Here is a 16,799-nt window from a genome sequence, read left to right on the forward strand (position 1 = left end):
AAGATGCATTTATCTATAAGTTTTCTAATGTGGAGTCGTTTCTGTCTGGGAATGTATTTGTGTCTTTCACACTGCTCCTCTCAGCTCCTGTGCCCCAGTCAACCTTTCTCACTCCCTTTATGCTCGTGACACTTCCTCCCTGCTTGGCACCGTGGTTGTCCCTGTGCCCCGCAGCTCCCTGCTTTCCTTCCTGCCCCAGCTGCATCCCGCGTGCCCGGGCTGTGATCCACCCCCGTTGTTTCTGAGCATTTCTTAAGGACCGCTGGAGGGTGGAGGGCAGGTGGGCTCCAAAGAGGCAGTTCCAGGCAGCTCTGGGTTGAAGGAGGTTAACTGAGACGTACTCGGAAGTGTCAGTTGGGAAGAGAAAGAGGCAAAGTTTACTGAAGATACGAAAGGAAGCACGCCTGCCTTGCTGAGCTGCAATGCCAATGTTAGCATGTTTATGGAAACAAAAAGATAAATACTGTGCAGGCAGGCTGGGACTCAGCTGTTTGAATTCTGTGTCACTGGGTGGACTTAACTAAAACCTTTTCATTTACAAGCATATGTCTGTATTTATAGTGTTGAGTGTATCCTAAGCTGTATCTCTTTGACTGTTGTTCCTTTTAACTCAACATCAATCAACAAAATTAATTGTTTCAATGTACCTTTGCATATTCTCAGTTTTTCCCTCAAGGAGTACTGCAGCCTATAGGGGAAGAGCATTATTCTCTTTGTGGTTTAGTTCTGAAGTTTCAGCTGTGTTTGAGCAGCAGGGAGATGCTTTGTCCTGGGTTAGTCCTGATGCGGTGAAGGACACGCGCATGTTTGAAGCCCCAGCTGTTTCGTTGGTGCTGTGTTATATGGCTGAACTGGACCATTCAGAGGGGTCATCTACAATTTAAGCAGGAAATGGTGCATGTGCATGGCGTGTACCACTTTCATCCTTTGGGCCCTTTGTCACCTCCTGTAGCCTTCCACATCTCTTCTAATTCTTGTCTAAGCAAAGATCTTGTGGTTTTCCTTTAGGCCATGCTTTTGTGGCCTATCGTATTAATTTGTTAAGAGAACCATACAGAGAAAATACTCTCCTCTACTATTTAATTTAAGTCTAGTTTTACTTGAAATCCTACACAGATAATACTAACTCTACTTTCATTTAGCCCTTTGTGCCTTTTTTATCCACTAATGTTTAACACTGTAACTGATCCTCTTTTTACCTCTGAAAATAGGACAAGGATAAGTACCAGTTTGGTAAGACAAAAATATTTTTCCGGGCTGGTCAAGTAGCCTATCTGGAAAAAATCAGGGCAGATAAGTTGAGAGCTGCCTGTATTCGCATCCAAAAGACGATCCGAGGCTGGCTGATGCGAAAGAAGTACGTGCGTATGAGGAAGGCTGCCATCACCATTCAGAGACATGTCAGAGGGTACCAGGCACGATGGTAAGCGATGCTCGTGGGAAAACCCCCGCTAGCCTCAATTCACATCCCTTTAAGTAGGACATTGAAATGTGATACATTTGTTCTCTCCTTCCTGTGCTAGCTGAGAGGAAATAATTTTCCAGGGAAATGAAGGAAATAGAATATAATGAGTGTGTCTGTCCTTGGCTGTGTGATGCTGAGAACAGCAGGTCGGTCGCAGGAACAGGGTACAGGTGGTGCTAGGAGACGTTGAGGTGAGGTAGAGCGGGACTCTGGGCTGAGTCCTTGTTGCTCAGATTCCATGTGCCCTCCCGGCTGGTCTGTCTGTCCTGCTGGAGAAGCCATTCCTCATCAGTCATTGGTGTGGACTGACTTCTGAGGAACGGCCGTGAAAGAGCCAGAGTGAAGTGTGTGGGAGTGCAGGTGGGATCATTCAAAGATCAGGTGGTTATGAAGACTGTAGGAATCAAAGATGCTTTGTAACTGTCTTGCTGAGGGGGCCAAGAATGAGCAACCGTTTTCTACAGGTTGAGGTTGAGAGAGGAGATCTGGAAGGTGCCATAGAGGAAATAGCTTTAAAGCTGGAGAAAAGGTGATGAGAAATTAAGCTGAGTTTATCTTGTTGGTTCTGTAGCACAGTTCTCAGAGGAAATGGCAACATTTCCCTGTAAAACCTTGCAAGGTTGCTGTTGATTTGCCGTTCTGTTGTACCGCGGTACGGTAGAATAGCAAGTCAATATGCTGTATCACTGGCGGCATTAGGAAGAGGCAGAAGTAGAAAATGTGGCTCTTGAGAGAGAGGATAAAGATATAGGATATAAAAAAGCAGTGTTCGAGCACTGAAAAATAATGACAGGTGTTATTTGTAATCTTCTTCTTGCTCAGCTATGCCAAGTTCCTGCGGAGAACACGGGCTGCCATCACCATCCAGAAGTTCCAGCGCATGTATGTGGTCCGCAAAAGATACCAGCGCATGCGAGATGCTACCATTGCTCTTCAGGCTCTCCTAAGAGGTTACATGGCCAGGAACAAGTACCAAATGGTAAGAAATCATCATGGTTTACGTAACTCAAGCTTTATTTCCACATACCTTCACAACAGAGCTGCTCTGTGGTGTCCCCTTGGGAATATGAAATGTTTGTGTGCGTGTGTTACGCGTAATGCACAAACAAAATGTCACCGCATGGGCTGAAGGACAGCACCTGGAAATGAGAAAGATCCAATGCTGCAGTCAATGAACTTGTCATTTTAGAGACATTTAGTTAGAGATTAGTTAGAGATTATAACATTCGTGTTATCATCTAATACGGAGGTACCTGGACTTTCCGTGCAGTCCATGGAGAACCTGACAGGGGTTTACAGCATTTCTCTTGAGAAGAATTCTTCATCTGTTATGTAGAATGTCGAGGCAATTAAATACTGAGAATGGCCTTGTGTGAATGTGCCTCCATGAGTTCAAATCAGTATTGCTCACATCAATAGACGTATGGGACGCACGCTATAGCTATTCCATCCCTAGTTTCAGTGATTCTGAAATGGCTGATGGAATATCCTGAAGGAGTTTAATGTTAGCAAAGAGGTAATCGCAAAAATAGGAGATTAAAAGTTAGATTTGTCTGGTTTTAAATTTATTGGTGTTGGTTTTGTTTTAGAGAGAAGTTGGTATAACCCTGGCTTTGAGATATTGATAATATTTTCCTGATTATGCTTGATAAGAAATGAAAGTTGAATTGTGAAATTAGAATTTTGTTTTCAGTGGTTACAGGGCTGGAAAGAGAATTATGATTCAGGTGGCTGGGCTGCAAAATGCCAACATGTTTCCCGGCACATTTTTCTAGGTGAATTGTTTTAGCTGGGCTCAAACGTCAGCCTCTGTTTCACTGAAAAATGAGCTGGAAAAAAAGAGTTGGTTTGGGGTGATTCTTTGTTTGTTTGTTTTGTGGGTTTTTTCTTTCTTAAACAGGTAGGTATTGAATGAATATAACCAAAAGCAAATTAATGCTTATGTTCTGTATGTTTCTCTTTTATATTTGAAGTTTCTGTAATTTTTCATTTGTATTACATGGTCACGTGCGGATATGTCTAAATGACAGCATTCTAATATGTACTGACCAGAAAGCTTGAAAACGAGTAATCCCTGATAAGAACCTGTAAATACTAAGACCCCCGTGCTTGACTTGGCTGTTCTTTTGTGCAGGTATTGACTTGCCTTTGTATTGGAATTCTTAGCATTTTCATGATCACAAGCCGTGTTTTAGGTTGTGAGATTACGTAAGATGTTTTTAGCAGCGATCCGACAGATGTGACGAAGTCAGATGTGGCTCACAGCAATACGTGGACAAAAAGCCAGCCTTAGGAAAACGGGAAGTGATTCCGTGTGCCTGAAGTTAGTTGTGCAAGTGACACATGCCCCATACGTCCTGTAGCCCAGAGTTTTATAACCCTGTTATATTCCATCTGAGTAGACGGCAGGTTTCTGGAGGGGTCCCCGAAGGAGCGGCCAGACTCGCCTGTCGACCCCTCGAGCGGCCAATTGTTCAGCACAGTACCACGTGGAGTTCTGTCACCGCGCCTGCGGCGTGCTGTGCGTGCCCTGTCTTCCTAAGGTGGAATGTCATTAAAGCTGAGATACAGGAATGGCCAGAGAGAGCAGCACGGGCTTTGCATGCAATGGGCAGGTAAACAGGGGTGTTCTGAAGTTCGTAGTGATTGCAAATGAGTGAAACCGAAAGGTTGCCCTGTGACAGCACACTTGGGCTGAGCCGTGTCCCTGTCAGTGCCATACGTACACGTGTTGCTCCTCAGGATTGTGAAAGGTCCCTGTTGTTGTTGTTGGAAGAGAGGGCATGGGTTGCAGTCACGTGGCTGCTACAAGGAATTTAGAATGGTTGAATCATCTGTTTCACACATCCTGGGGAAAGCTTCTGCCCGAGACATTGCAGTGTGCTTCGCAGCTTAACAAGGAGTTCAGCTCCTCCACAGCTTTTTATATAAGCTTTCCTGGGAAATACCTGGTAAATCAGGTACCTTTTCTGATACTCTCACCTTGCGCTGGAGTGGCTCGTTTCCTCACTGGACTGCATGGGTGTGAGAATTCGCTGGCAGATGAGGACCATCCCTGCACCATGGAGGTATTTGTTGCTTTCAGACTGGAGTGAAAATGTTGTTGAAAGCTGGTGGTGCTGGAGCCGTTCAGACAGCCGCGGGTGACCCCAAGGGCTGTGCCAGGAAACGCGGGAGATCGGCAGGAATGCTCGCTGCGTGACGCGCCGGCAGAAGGACTTTGCCTTTTGACCTTGCTGTACGTTTGAGAGCTATTTCCTTACCTCCCTGCGCTATTTAACCCAGTGCTGCTATTTCAAGCCTCATTTTTTCTTTAGAAATAAATGCTAAGGGAGAAAGTCTATGTGTCTTATAATCTTGCTACTTTGCCGGTGAGCCTTTTAAGTCCATTGATCTGGAAATGTTAACGCTTCTAACACAGTTCATTTGGTAAGAAGAACAAAAGAAAATAAAATTGTTGTTACCCTACTGGTTTGTCTTATCAGCTTTGTGGTAAATCAGTGCAAGAGTGTGAACCGCATGTGGTCTTTAGACTATCAAAGCCAAGAAGCAACATGAAATCTTAAATAGTTTTGTTCTTTAGGATGAACTGTTTAATTTGCAGAAGCTTCATTAAGTGGACTCTGAAGTTCTCAGGGTGCTGGAAGCCTTGTGGGTTTGTGCAGGCTCCCCACGCGTAGCTGTGGTCTGTGGGATCGCAGGGATCTCTGACTGAATCAGTGGGTGAAGGATCCAAAACCAAGTAGCAGGCTCTTTGTAGCGTATATTTCTGGCTAACACTCTGATGCAGGTTGCTTGCATCCTGACTGGTTTTCATTAACTTGGCTGGAACTTGTAGTTTGGTCAGACAGACTACGGCTGCTGCTTGTAACAGTTCCCTCTGGGTTCTAGTGTGTACTCGCGGCATTGCACATCAAGGGTGGTCATTTTAAACCTTGTATTGATTAATCCTATGCAGCATATGTCAATGAATCTAAGATGTTTCAAGATAAAAGGTTCAGTAAACAAAAGAAGGATTGTATTTGTAATCTTGCCAACAGGTACCATGTATTTTTGTAATTAGCTTGGCTCTGACATCAACACAGAGGAATGCCTGGTTCTTCCATGCACATCCAGTTCTTGCTTTCCATGTTTTTCCTTCTGCTTCCTTTTCATTTTGCTCCCTGTCGCCTTCCTTATTCCCGTCTTTTCCTCTGCTTTTTTGTTTAAATTAATTCCATATTAATTTCCTGTTACTCCTTGCCCGAAGTTTCTCTGTTCAGGCTGGGGTGTCTCTGCGCGTACATCGTCTTTGCACCTGTCGTTATGGAGTCTGTTTAACTGCGCAGGTGAGGTTTGCAGCTCTAATGGTGTTTTTTCCCTGCCGTAGATGCTTCGGGAGCACAAGTCTGTCATTATTCAGAAGCACGTCAGAGGCTGGCTGGCTCGCCTGCGCTACGGCAGGACCTTGAAGGCCATTGTTTACCTGCAATGCTGCTACCGGCGCATGATGGCCAAGAGGGAGCTAAAGAAACTGAAGATAGAGGCCCGGTCTGTAGAACGCTACAAGAAGCTTCACATTGGCTTGGAGAACAAGATCATGCAGCTGCAGCGAAAAATTGATGAGCAGGTAAAAGCGCCCTGGCCTCAGAGGAAAGATTTAGGAATCTTGTGTTACCTTTCTCAGTAGCACTGTGGGCATTCGCAGAAGAATGCAGTGAATTTTCATTGTAAGGATCAGTTCTCTTTTCTGCTGAAGAACATTAATAGAAGAGAAAGGGAGGCCACAGCAGAACTGAAACAGTTAAAGCATCCATTTGTGTCTCTCAGCAGCATGGAGAGAAAACATCTACTCCCTTAATGTCAGTGTCAATTGCTCTGTTTAAGGGGAAGGTGAGGTGGTGGTGCTTGATATGTGTGGGCTCCCTGTCTGATTTGAGTTTGGGATGCTAACGCGTAGGCTTAGAGCCTGGACTGTCCTGTCATCTTGTTAGGCGATTCTGCAAAAACAGACCAAAATGTTTTTGAAATGGGGAAGCTGCTTTTTGCTCCCATGGCTGGGTATATTCTGTAGGGAACTAGAAGGCTCCCGTAAAGCAGAACTTCTCCAGCAGCTGCTATGTTTGTGTTGTGTTTTGCAAAGAACAAAGAATACAAATCTCTGCTGGAGAAGATGAGCAGCCTGGAGATCACGTACAGTACGGAAACAGAGAAGCTGCGGAGCGACGTGGAGAGGCTTCGGATGAGCGAGGAGGAGGCTAAAAACGCCACCAACCGTGTCCTCAGCCTTCAGGAGGAGATCGCCAAGCTCCGGAAGGAGCTGCACCAAACTCAGGCTGAGAAGAAGACCATTGAGGAATGGGCAGACAAATACAAACACGAAACCGAGCAGGCGAGTGTGCAGTCTCAAATGCATCAGGAGGTTCATAGGGGCCTGGTGCCCACTCACGTTCTGCCCAGGCTTAACTGCTTCAGTTGTGTGGCTCATATTTTTACAGTGGTTTTAGGCCATGTTATACCTGTACAATCCTAAATAGACTTGACACCCAAATAACTCCACCTGCGGTAGAAAAATATACTAAATCTGTATATTGTATGTAAATATACGTATTCAATCTGTTTAGATTTTGATATTGAAAGTATTTGCAAATCCAAATACTTAAGCTTCCTCAATTAGTCAGAGGTAGGGCTTTCATAAAATGAAATCATTGTACCTACATAGATATCAGAAATCTGTCCCATATGCAGGAACCTGCTTATATCCTACTTAATTTAAACAATTAGCCTACTGAACACATGTATGTGTGCACAGTCTGGTCCAACAGGTTTTGACTAACCCCTTATCTTTGCTTTAACCATGAACATATGAAATTGGTTCTTTCCTGTCAAGATTACTTGCTGATAACAGTGCAGGTTTTGAATATTGGAAGAGCCTTTCCAGCATTAGGTGATGCTGCTGTGACACATTGCAAGATCATAAGCAAAAATATTAATTGATTAAGCAAAGGGAAGGTATAGTAATCATAATCAGAGACAACTGAGGAAGTGGCAAAGCTGGGCACAGTTGAAGTGGCACAACTTTTGGGCAGAGGCAAAATGTTAGATTATGGTGTTACCCAGCACAATGGAATATACAACAGAAGTACCAAGTGTCTTCTGATTTTAGGAATATTTCTATTTTAAGGAATAAATTACATCTTTGGGATGTTACTGAAAAATATTATGGCGCAGTGGTGTGGTTCATGGTAGTTTTGGCATCTAATGAGCAATAGTGCCAAACGTCCCAGGGAATCTGCAGTGGGACATATTTAAGACATGTAATTGGGAAATGAAAATGTCATAACAATTTACTGAATTCATTCTCTGAGGAAAAGTTTAAGTATTTGAACTCTTATAAGAAGGATGTAGTTGCTGTTAGAGCTACTGCTGAAAGATGAACTGCGTTCTAAGCCAAATATTTCATAATCTGTGTAGCTGGTATCGGAGCTGAAAGAGCAGAACACGTTACTGAAAACAGAGAAGGAAGAGCTGAACCGCCGCATCCATGACCAGGCGAGGGAAATAACAGGTTGGCTCTGTTCTCTTCACTTGGGGTTTCAACTTCATGTTACCTTGTAAAGCAACATTCTACTGCATAGACTGGGCTAATTTGCCTTAGTTTGCATTCCTTTTTAGTTTAATGGTTTTGTGTGTTTGTTTTAAGAACTCACACGCATTAGAATTATTTACTGTTTGAGTTTCCATGATGTCCAAATGGTCTGGGGGTCTTTTTGGTGACAGTGACTGCTACCAAATGTTTTACTTTTAAAAAGAGAGGAGAGTGTAACTCTAGATGTGAAGGCTGTGATGGAAGCAGCTGCGATGGGGAGGGTCTGTGTGCTTGAGGCATAAAGCATCTCACATTCTGCTTTTCACATAATGCAGCACTGCACTAGTGCCCCTTCTTCCTCCCTGCTGGAACTGCTAATGCAAGAGTAACTAATTTGATGGAGTGAACCCTTCTGTGGTCACCACAATAGTGCTTTGGTCCTTCATGTGTTTGGCTTAATGTTTGCCCAGAAGCACTAATACCACACACCAGCTTCAGACAGACTGTTTCACCATGTGTGTTCCTGGTGCAGACACACTCCTGTGCCTCCAGGATGGCTGCACCGCCTGGTAGGTAGAGCTGGGGTTCTCATTTGGGATTCCTGTGCTTTGTGGCAGAGACGATGGAGAAGAAGCTAGTGGAGGAGACAAAGCAGCTGGAGCTAGATCTGAATGATGAGCGGTTACGGTACCAGAACCTCCTGAACGAGTTCAGCCGTCTAGAGGAGCGGTATGATGATCTCAAGGATGAAATGAACTTAATGGTGGTAAGTGGCTAAACATCTGGAAATCAAACACTGTTCACAAACGTGTTGAGGCAGAATCTCGTGGTCTAAGTTAGAAACTGATTCTGCTGTCAGCTGTGTGGTGGTGACCTGTACCTGAGACGAGAATTTGTCTGTTAAAATATTGATTCATCAGATCAGCTCAGGCCAAACAAATACATTTAAAATTTGTGGTTAATTTTTTTAAAGATGGCACGTATGTGAAGAAAGTTAAACTTATGCTGTGGCTTTGCTAGTGACATGTGGTGTCCGCCCCTGTTTTGCCCTGAAGTTATTTGTATGTGCCAGAGTTGTTTGTACCTCATCCATGCAATGTTAAATTTGAAGTAGTTCTATTAATATATTATGTGGCAGGAGGAAAAAATGTTCCTCAGTACAATGTCTGGCAAGTTAGAGAATTGCTGCTGGTGCTTCCTGTACACCAAGCGTTTTCTTGCCCACAAAATGCTGTGGTGTTGCTTGATTCTGGTTCCTGCAGCAGCACTGGATGGTGCAGGGTCTGACCTGTCTCCATAGATTTGATTGGAGCTACATCTCCTCGGCTTTAGGTGACACGAGACACCACAATAAAAAAAGTCTTGTCTTATAAATTCTGATAGCTGTGAAATAACACCAAACATTACAAGCTATCAAAAGCTAGTTTACAGGTTGTGACGAGACAGTCACAGGGAGAACCGTACAGTGGTATTGATCTGTTTCATTTGCACTCCAGAGCATCCCCAAACCTGGACACAAAAGAACGGATTCAACTCACAGTAGCAATGAATCTGAATATACTTTTAGCTCTGAGATCACAGAAGCAGAAGACTTACCAGTGAGGACGGAGGTAATGTTAAAAACCCCCCTCAACTTTTCCTTGATCAATGGTTGCATTCATTCCTATCTTTTTTTCATGTGTGCTTGTGAGCACCACGATCTTATATTGAGATATCTAATGCTTCAGTCCAGCTCTTTCCACTTCTATTTTGAAAACAACTCATTCTCTGCTTAGTTGTGGTCCTGTGTAAAAAGGAAAGGGTGCTTTGAATTCTTCTGTGGAACAGTAAACATAGACTAGATACTTGGCTGCCCAGTTCCTTAGCATCTGTACAACATTACTTGCCAGTGTTTGTAAGCACATTCACCTTTTCAGCAGCAAGTGGGAACAGAGAAAACCGGTGAGACTTGCTGAGAACTCTGTGTACGGTACAGTCAAGGATTAGCGGCGGGGAAGCAGTTAGCCACATCCTTAGTAACTGCTTGGAGTGAGTTCCCTGGTAGACGTGAAAACCTCATGTTGGGTCATTTTTCCTCTATTTCATAGAGACAAATAAAACTCTGAGAATGCACCATCCCTTTGCATGTGCAGCCATACAGATCCCAGGATGTTTAACATTTTTCAGAAAGATGACTCTCTTGATTCAGCTAACGAATAATAACCCTGGATCATTTGTGGTGCAGCTTCAAGCCTTTCTTTCTCACTCCGGTTGCCCTTTATCTGGGTTGCTTATCTCCAGTCGCTTTCTGCAGGCTGTCATTACTGTTTCAAAAGCCTCCACAGAAAATGGTTTTCTACTATGGATGCAAATATCCTGACACATTGATGCTGTCACGTACTCTGTGTGGACTCTTTCATCCTGCTTTCATTTTTCACCTTGCACAATTGTCTCAGAAAGATGCTCCTACATTCATGAATAATCAGGAAGAGGACAGCGCAACTACCTGTAATTACATTTCACGTATGAGCCAAATGTCGTCTTTTCCTTTGGCTAAATAGACTTACTGAATTTGCTGTTCTAGACCCAGTTTTGGTTCTTGGAATATAAAGGAAAACAATTAACTCACACAGGACTGTGAATAAATACAGCACTGAGAAGATTAAATCTGTGTTTGTTTAACCCCTGAAGATTTCAAATTCCACTTTGACTCTAGACTAATGATATAGATTAATGATGCTAAACTACATTAAAAATAGTGTCCATCTCAATTTGAACCGGAAAACTCAAAGGTCTTCCTGAGCTGTTGGTGTGGTTTGTGACTCTTCTCAACAGCGGCCGGAGATGAAGTCACCGCTACAGTCACTCATTTTCAGATTACAAATGCTTGTCCTTACCCAGAAAATAGTGAGAAAGCTGGTGAATTAGGCCCAGAACAGGCTGCATTATTAGCACAGCAAAGGGGAAAAGGCATAAAATATATCTTCTGATACCTATTTATGTCACATCCCACTAAATTAACCTATAAATCAGCAGAGACATTTCTTAGTAGCTGAAGAACTTACTGTAGAAATACTTTAAAATGAAAAACAGGCTGTATTACAGTTGTTTCCAGGTAATCTAACCACAGGCTTTTTCTCTCCTTTCCCCCTCCAAACAAGTAAGAATAAAAGGTATGCCTGATTACAGACCTCCTGCCTGCTAGGTAGTCTCTAGCGCTTTCTTTTGCTGGCCTTTAGGCTTAGAAATGCTTTGTACTAGTAGATCCTTTTTAAAATAGCATTTGACAGCTGATGAAATGTTTTAGATGCCCATAGTCAGCTCTCAGAATCAAGTCACGTTTCCGTGTTCCTCTCTCCCCCATCTGCCTCCCGTCTTTGCTCACCGTCATGCTTCCTGGCGATGTGGAAGGGGAATATTTCTTGACCTCCTTCTGTTCTTTCTGAAGCAGGAACCAAGTGAGAAAAAGGCCCCGTTGGACATGTCTCTGTTCCTCAAGCTGCAGAAACGGGTTACGGAGCTGGAGCAAGAGAAGCAATCCCTGCAGGATGAGCTGGACAGAAAGGAGGAACAAGCTCTCCGTGCTAAGGCCAAGGTGGGCTCCTTCTCGCTGACTGAATGCTGACACCAGAGTGTCCCTTCTTGTGAAACAGGAGCTGTGTGAATGCTGACTGGCTTTCACTAAATCAGTATCTTCCTCTAGTACTTGCTTTATTTAACAAGTTTTACGCCTGGGTCTGGTTATTTAGTTTTCCAAGGTCCTGGAGGTCCTCTGGTGGAACTTAACAAGAACAAAAAGTGCTTAGGACTTGGCTTAAAATCGAAACAAAACCAAGGCTGTACTTATTAACTAAAAGCAATATAGAAATTCTACTTAAATGATTGGACAGAATGAGTAATTGTTCATTTAGGCAGAATAAGAAGGGTTTCAACCAGAACGCAAAACCAAAGCACGGGGATTAGACGTGTTCAGCAGATGTCGTGTGAAGTTCTTCTCTGATTTGGTCTCCTCAAGTATTTATAAAAATCTGAAAACGGTTTTGGCAATTGTTTCTTATTGTTCTTGCACCAGTGAATTTCTTGATCATCCTGGCATTCATCCTGCTCTGTTTTGTTACCAGTGGCAGTAGCGTGATTTGTACGTTATTTTATTTATATTAACCAATTATGAGTCATAAATTCATAAGGAAATTAAAGGAGACGATGCCAGTATTCAAACTAAACCACTCAGCAGTACCAGGATATTTTCCAGTTTGGTAGGAAAATAATTCCAGCTCCTTTTCCTGCCTCAACTAAATTAAAGAACAGAGAGGATTGGGTTTGTATTTTTCACACTCGCCTGTGTTCTTTCATAGGAGGAGGAAAGGCCTCCCATGAGAGGTGCAGAGTTGGAGTACGAGTCGCTCAAGGTAATTCTACAAAGCATGTTTCGGTTATTTTCCAGTGAGAATGTTGTCACCAATTGCATGTGGTGGCATAGCAAATGACACCAGCCCTCCTGTTCCAGAGTCTTTGCTGGAGAAACTAGAACAAAAATTCCCCCGCAATCTTTTTATTGTAGGATTGTCCTTCTTGGTGTTGAATGTGTGGCTGTGGCTGCAGAATAAAAGGAGCCCCTGAACCAGGGGGAGTTCCATGCCTTGGACCACTAAAACTACAAATAGTTCCTAATATCACTGAATGATGCGGAATCTTCTTAGCCTGCTGACCAGTATTCCTTGTGAAGTTAATTTATTTTGTGAAGAAGAGAATAAGAGGAAAAAAAGATCGGTAGCTTTTTCCCATGAAATCAGTATGATTCATGCATATTTGTTCTGATTTTGCTCTTCAGACAAGTTAGCCCTGTCGGTGAAATCCTCCCAGGCACTATTCTTCGCAGCCGGGAGGCCAGGGATATGGGAGACACTGATTTGTTGTAGTTATTCATCGTTTTTACTCTTTCTATCCCTAGTTTTGCACCTGTGGTTTATAGGCACGTTGGAAGCTGCCGGGTGACAGAATTGTCCCTATTTCTTGCAGCGTCAAGAACTGGAGTCTGAGAATAAAAAGCTGAAGAATGAGCTGAATGAGCTGCAGAAGGCCCTGACAGAGACGCGCTCTCCAGAGGTGACGGCTCCCGGGGCCCCCGCCTATCGAGTCCTCCTGGACCAGCTCACTTCAGTAAGCGAGGAGCTTGAAGTGCGCAAGGAAGAGGTCCTCATCCTCAGGTCTCAGCTCGTGAGCCAGAAGGAGGCGATTCAGCCCAAGGTAAAAGGCAGTCAGCAGACGCACTGCGTGGTAAAGGTTCCCCGCATCACTCACCTGCTTTGTTTAATTGAACAGCGTGCGCCAAAAGCCACAAAAAAGTGGTCTAGGTTTGGAAGCCTTTCTAAGTGTAATCCCTCGATCCATTGTTAGTGCACATGTTGCAGCCATCTGGATTGGGAGAGTCTATTAAGGAACCAATTTGGGGTTTGTCTACCAGCGTTCGTATAAAGATACCGTACTGATCACAGCAGGCGGGCAGGATGATCACAATGCAGAAATAAATCTCCTTTGGAGCAGTATCATTTCTGCAGTGAGTATGTAGTTTGACTGGAAAATGTATTTAGGGTTTCTTTTTAATTAATGGTTCAGTAGGAGGTACAAGGAACAATTTCTTCTAAATTTATAGTTGATTGCAAATAAATAACATTTCATAAAGATGACCTACAAAGATAAACTCCATGTTATTGCTTGGTAGGTGCTATGTGGTTTTGTTGAGGAGAGTAGATTACAACCACTGAAATGCATATCTACTAAAAAGCTCTAATTCTGGTGAGACACTTAGAGAAGTAATAGCTTTGAAAATAAGAGTCATTCAACCCGAAAAGGTATCACATAAATCCAGGAACTAGTCATTTCCATTGAACGGAGCTCTCAGGTGTTTCATAGCTGCAGCAAGGAAGGAAGAGATGTGTTGGCTTTCCCTTGCTGATGCTAAGGTACGGTTATATTTGGCCTAAATAAATTTTGTGATGCGTGAAGGTGTGCATATCTTGTTTAAAATGATTAATTTTAATGCAAACAAAACTCATTGTTCTGTAATATTTACAACATTGTAAATAAGTACTAGAACAACAAATCCTTTAATAACTTATTTTCAGCAGCGGTGGGATACGAGTGTTGCTTTTCCAGCAGTGGTGGGTGTAAGGGCCAGATGAAGGTGGCCTGTGGGATGGCGAGCAGCCAGTTTGCAGATAGCTTCTGCTGCTCCGCTTGGACAGCTGGAGCACAGACGGGTTTCTTTAATGATCTGTTTCTCTTCTTTCTTGCCTGCCAATTCGATGGCCAGGAGGATAAGGTACACATTTTCTTCTATGGTTATAAACCAGAACTCTTAAATGCTGAAAAAACCTTTAACAATACTTGAGCTGTCATTTCCCTGCCTCTCATAAGTAACCTACGTGTATTTAAAGTTGTTCTTGCACTTTACTTTGCTGTTATTGAAGAGCCTTCCTCATTATCCTGTGTCCCCCGTCCCTCATCTTCCCGGTGTGCGCAAGGGAAGAAGTTATTTCAAAACAAGCAGATTTAACAATTCTGAACTGTTGGTTTGTGGTAACCGGAACATGAAAGGAAAGGTTAAGGAATTGGTCTGGTCGGCTCGGTCAGTGTGTCTGGCTGAGTGCATTAGGAGTGAAAGAGCAGCACTGCGATTCAGGAATCAGGTCTCTATTAACTTCCAAAATCCAGAATTTCCAGATTTCACACACACACAAAAAGGATGTGGTATGAAAAACTGCCTTACTTTATAGTGTTTGTTACCACTGGCATGCAACAAATGATCAGACTCATGCTGTGATCTGTTGATGTTAGACAGGAGCTGCTGAATGTTTGATCAGAAAATGTAGTTGAGCGTTTAGTGTTCAGGCGTATGAGAAGCTGAAGTGACTCTAAATAGAGGCTGTTCAGTATTGGAGCTCCAGCAGGTAGGGTGTTCTTGAAGATGTAACAGTAATTATCATTTCTTTCGATCAGCAATGAAGTAATAAATCTGTTCAGACTGCTGAAGCTTGATGGATTGCCAGGGGAGATAAGTAGCAGAGAAATCACAAAGATCTCATAAGGATGTTGCAAATAATTCTGTGAGGATCTCATATTGGTTTTCGTATTAGATGATACAAGCCGTACCAGGCATAGAGACCTAGACTCCAAAACTTACATCCACTAAGTTGTTCTTGTAAACACGGTGCAAAACGTTACTCAGGAGAATAGCATCTGGTGGTTTGTCAAAAAGAAGGCGGAATTCCAGCTCTTCTGTTCATTGGAGTCTGTGGTTCCACTGTCAGTGTGACACTGCAGTGACCCAGACCAGACGGGCCAAGGTGACTGGAAACATCTCTGAAGTGGTTTCAGTTTTACTGAAGAAAAAGCAGAAGGGCCAATGCAAACATTCAAAACTGGAACAGCATTTGATGGTGATGGTACCTAACTTCAAATATCTCAAGCCCTTGTAAATTATTTCCTGCTTGGCCAGAATACCTAAATATACAGAGTGAGGAATGGATCTTCTTTATGAGACTGGGACTACATGTAATGCTGTGGTTAAGAGATATGAATAGAATTAAGCTTGCAAAATTATGCTTCTTCAGTTTTAGCATTAGCTGTTCCTGGTGATTTGAAATAAAACGCTAATTCATTGTTTTGTGAAATTTATTTTGTTGCTTTTACATAATGAACAAATGAAAAGAGGTAAACACGTGTAGCTGCTTGTTAGACAGACTGATACTGGACTGTGCTGCATGCTTTCATTTTAAAAGAAACACCAAATGGACACAGAAATTATGGACCAACCTCCTGCTCAGGTACCCACACTGATTATAATGTGGGGACTCAAGGATTAGCGTTCCACGTGGGTAAAGTGACAAAAACGTAGATTCCAAAAACAATTACATTGTTACATTTACCCTGGAAATCATCCTTCTTGTTGCAGAATACCATGACAGACTCTACAATCCTCTTGGAGGATGTACAGAAGATGAAGGACAAGGGAGAAATAGCACAGGCGTATATTGGGCTGAAGGAAACCAACAGGTACGAGTTCTCTTTATTGAATCTACGGTCGGTTGGGGGCTGCTGTGACATGCTGCGTGTGTCGTACTCAGTAATTGCATTCATGTAAGTCTAGATACTTAGAGAACACTTGTAGTTTGAGTTATAACTTGATTTGATTAGTAAAATTGCTGTATGCGATATTTGAAAGGATCACGAAACAGTGAGGAAATACAAAATCAAGCTTCCTGGATTTACATCTTCTCAGCCTTTAATTGCTGCGTTGCTCAAACTGGGCGCCATTCCCGTGCTGCTCTTACTTTTTGTCCAGTGGTTGTCACAACAGTCTGTCGCAACACACTTATTGTAACAGCATAAAATGCTGTAACCAGTTGGGCTAACACAGAGAGCTGAATTTCGTCATTAAGAAGATATACGTATAAACAAGAGAAGTAACTTGCGAAGTTGTTTTTGAGCGTTGTTTGTTTCTCTTTTATAGTGACTGTGATTTAGTGTGTAATGTCCTTACATGTCATCTCATCACCATCACGTATCTCTCTTGTATTTTTTTAACAACTTTCCTTGCAAGGCAATGTCCCCAGGACTATCATATGCTGAATGAGGACGGAGAACTTTGGCTGGTTTATGAAGGGTTAAAACAAGCCAACAGGTTACCAGACTTCTCAGAATTATCTTTTCTTCGTTTACATCTTCTTTCCTAGCTAACCGTGCCCCTTGCTCTGGGTTTGCTTCAGCTACCGTATTTCTATTGCT

General features: G+C 43.0%; 1 protein-coding gene across 9 annotated transcripts in view; it reads left to right on the forward strand.

Annotated features, from left to right (window-relative positions):
- Positions 1-16,799, forward strand: part of MYO5A (myosin VA) — an 82,729-nt gene that overhangs the window by 51,192 nt on the left and 14,738 nt on the right. For 3 of the 9 annotated variants that reach the window (XM_065076390.1, XM_065076385.1, XM_065076387.1), the window contains exons 19-30: positions 1,212-1,423; positions 2,288-2,444; positions 5,835-6,074; positions 6,588-6,836; positions 7,919-8,012; positions 8,651-8,799; positions 9,530-9,643; positions 11,461-11,607; positions 12,368-12,421; positions 13,032-13,259; positions 15,967-16,067; positions 16,615-16,695. In XM_065076390.1, the coding sequence (XP_064932462.1) occupies positions 1,212-1,423; positions 2,288-2,444; positions 5,835-6,074; positions 6,588-6,836; positions 7,919-8,012; positions 8,651-8,799; positions 9,530-9,643; positions 11,461-11,607; positions 12,368-12,421; positions 13,032-13,259; positions 15,967-16,067; positions 16,615-16,695 (1,826 nt within the window). The remainder of the gene's footprint in view (positions 1-1,211; positions 1,424-2,287; positions 2,445-5,834; positions 6,075-6,587; positions 6,837-7,918; positions 8,013-8,650; positions 8,800-9,529; positions 9,644-11,460; positions 11,608-12,367; positions 12,422-13,031; positions 13,260-15,966; positions 16,068-16,614; positions 16,696-16,799) is intronic. The other 6 variants (XM_065076386.1, XM_021300878.2, XM_065076388.1 and 3 more) reach the window with 3 other exon arrangements.

This window comes from Columba livia, chromosome 11 (assembly GCF_036013475.1).
Source record: "Columba livia isolate bColLiv1 breed racing homer chromosome 11, bColLiv1.pat.W.v2, whole genome shotgun sequence".
Lineage (NCBI taxonomy): Eukaryota > Metazoa > Chordata > Aves > Columbiformes > Columbidae > Columba > Columba livia.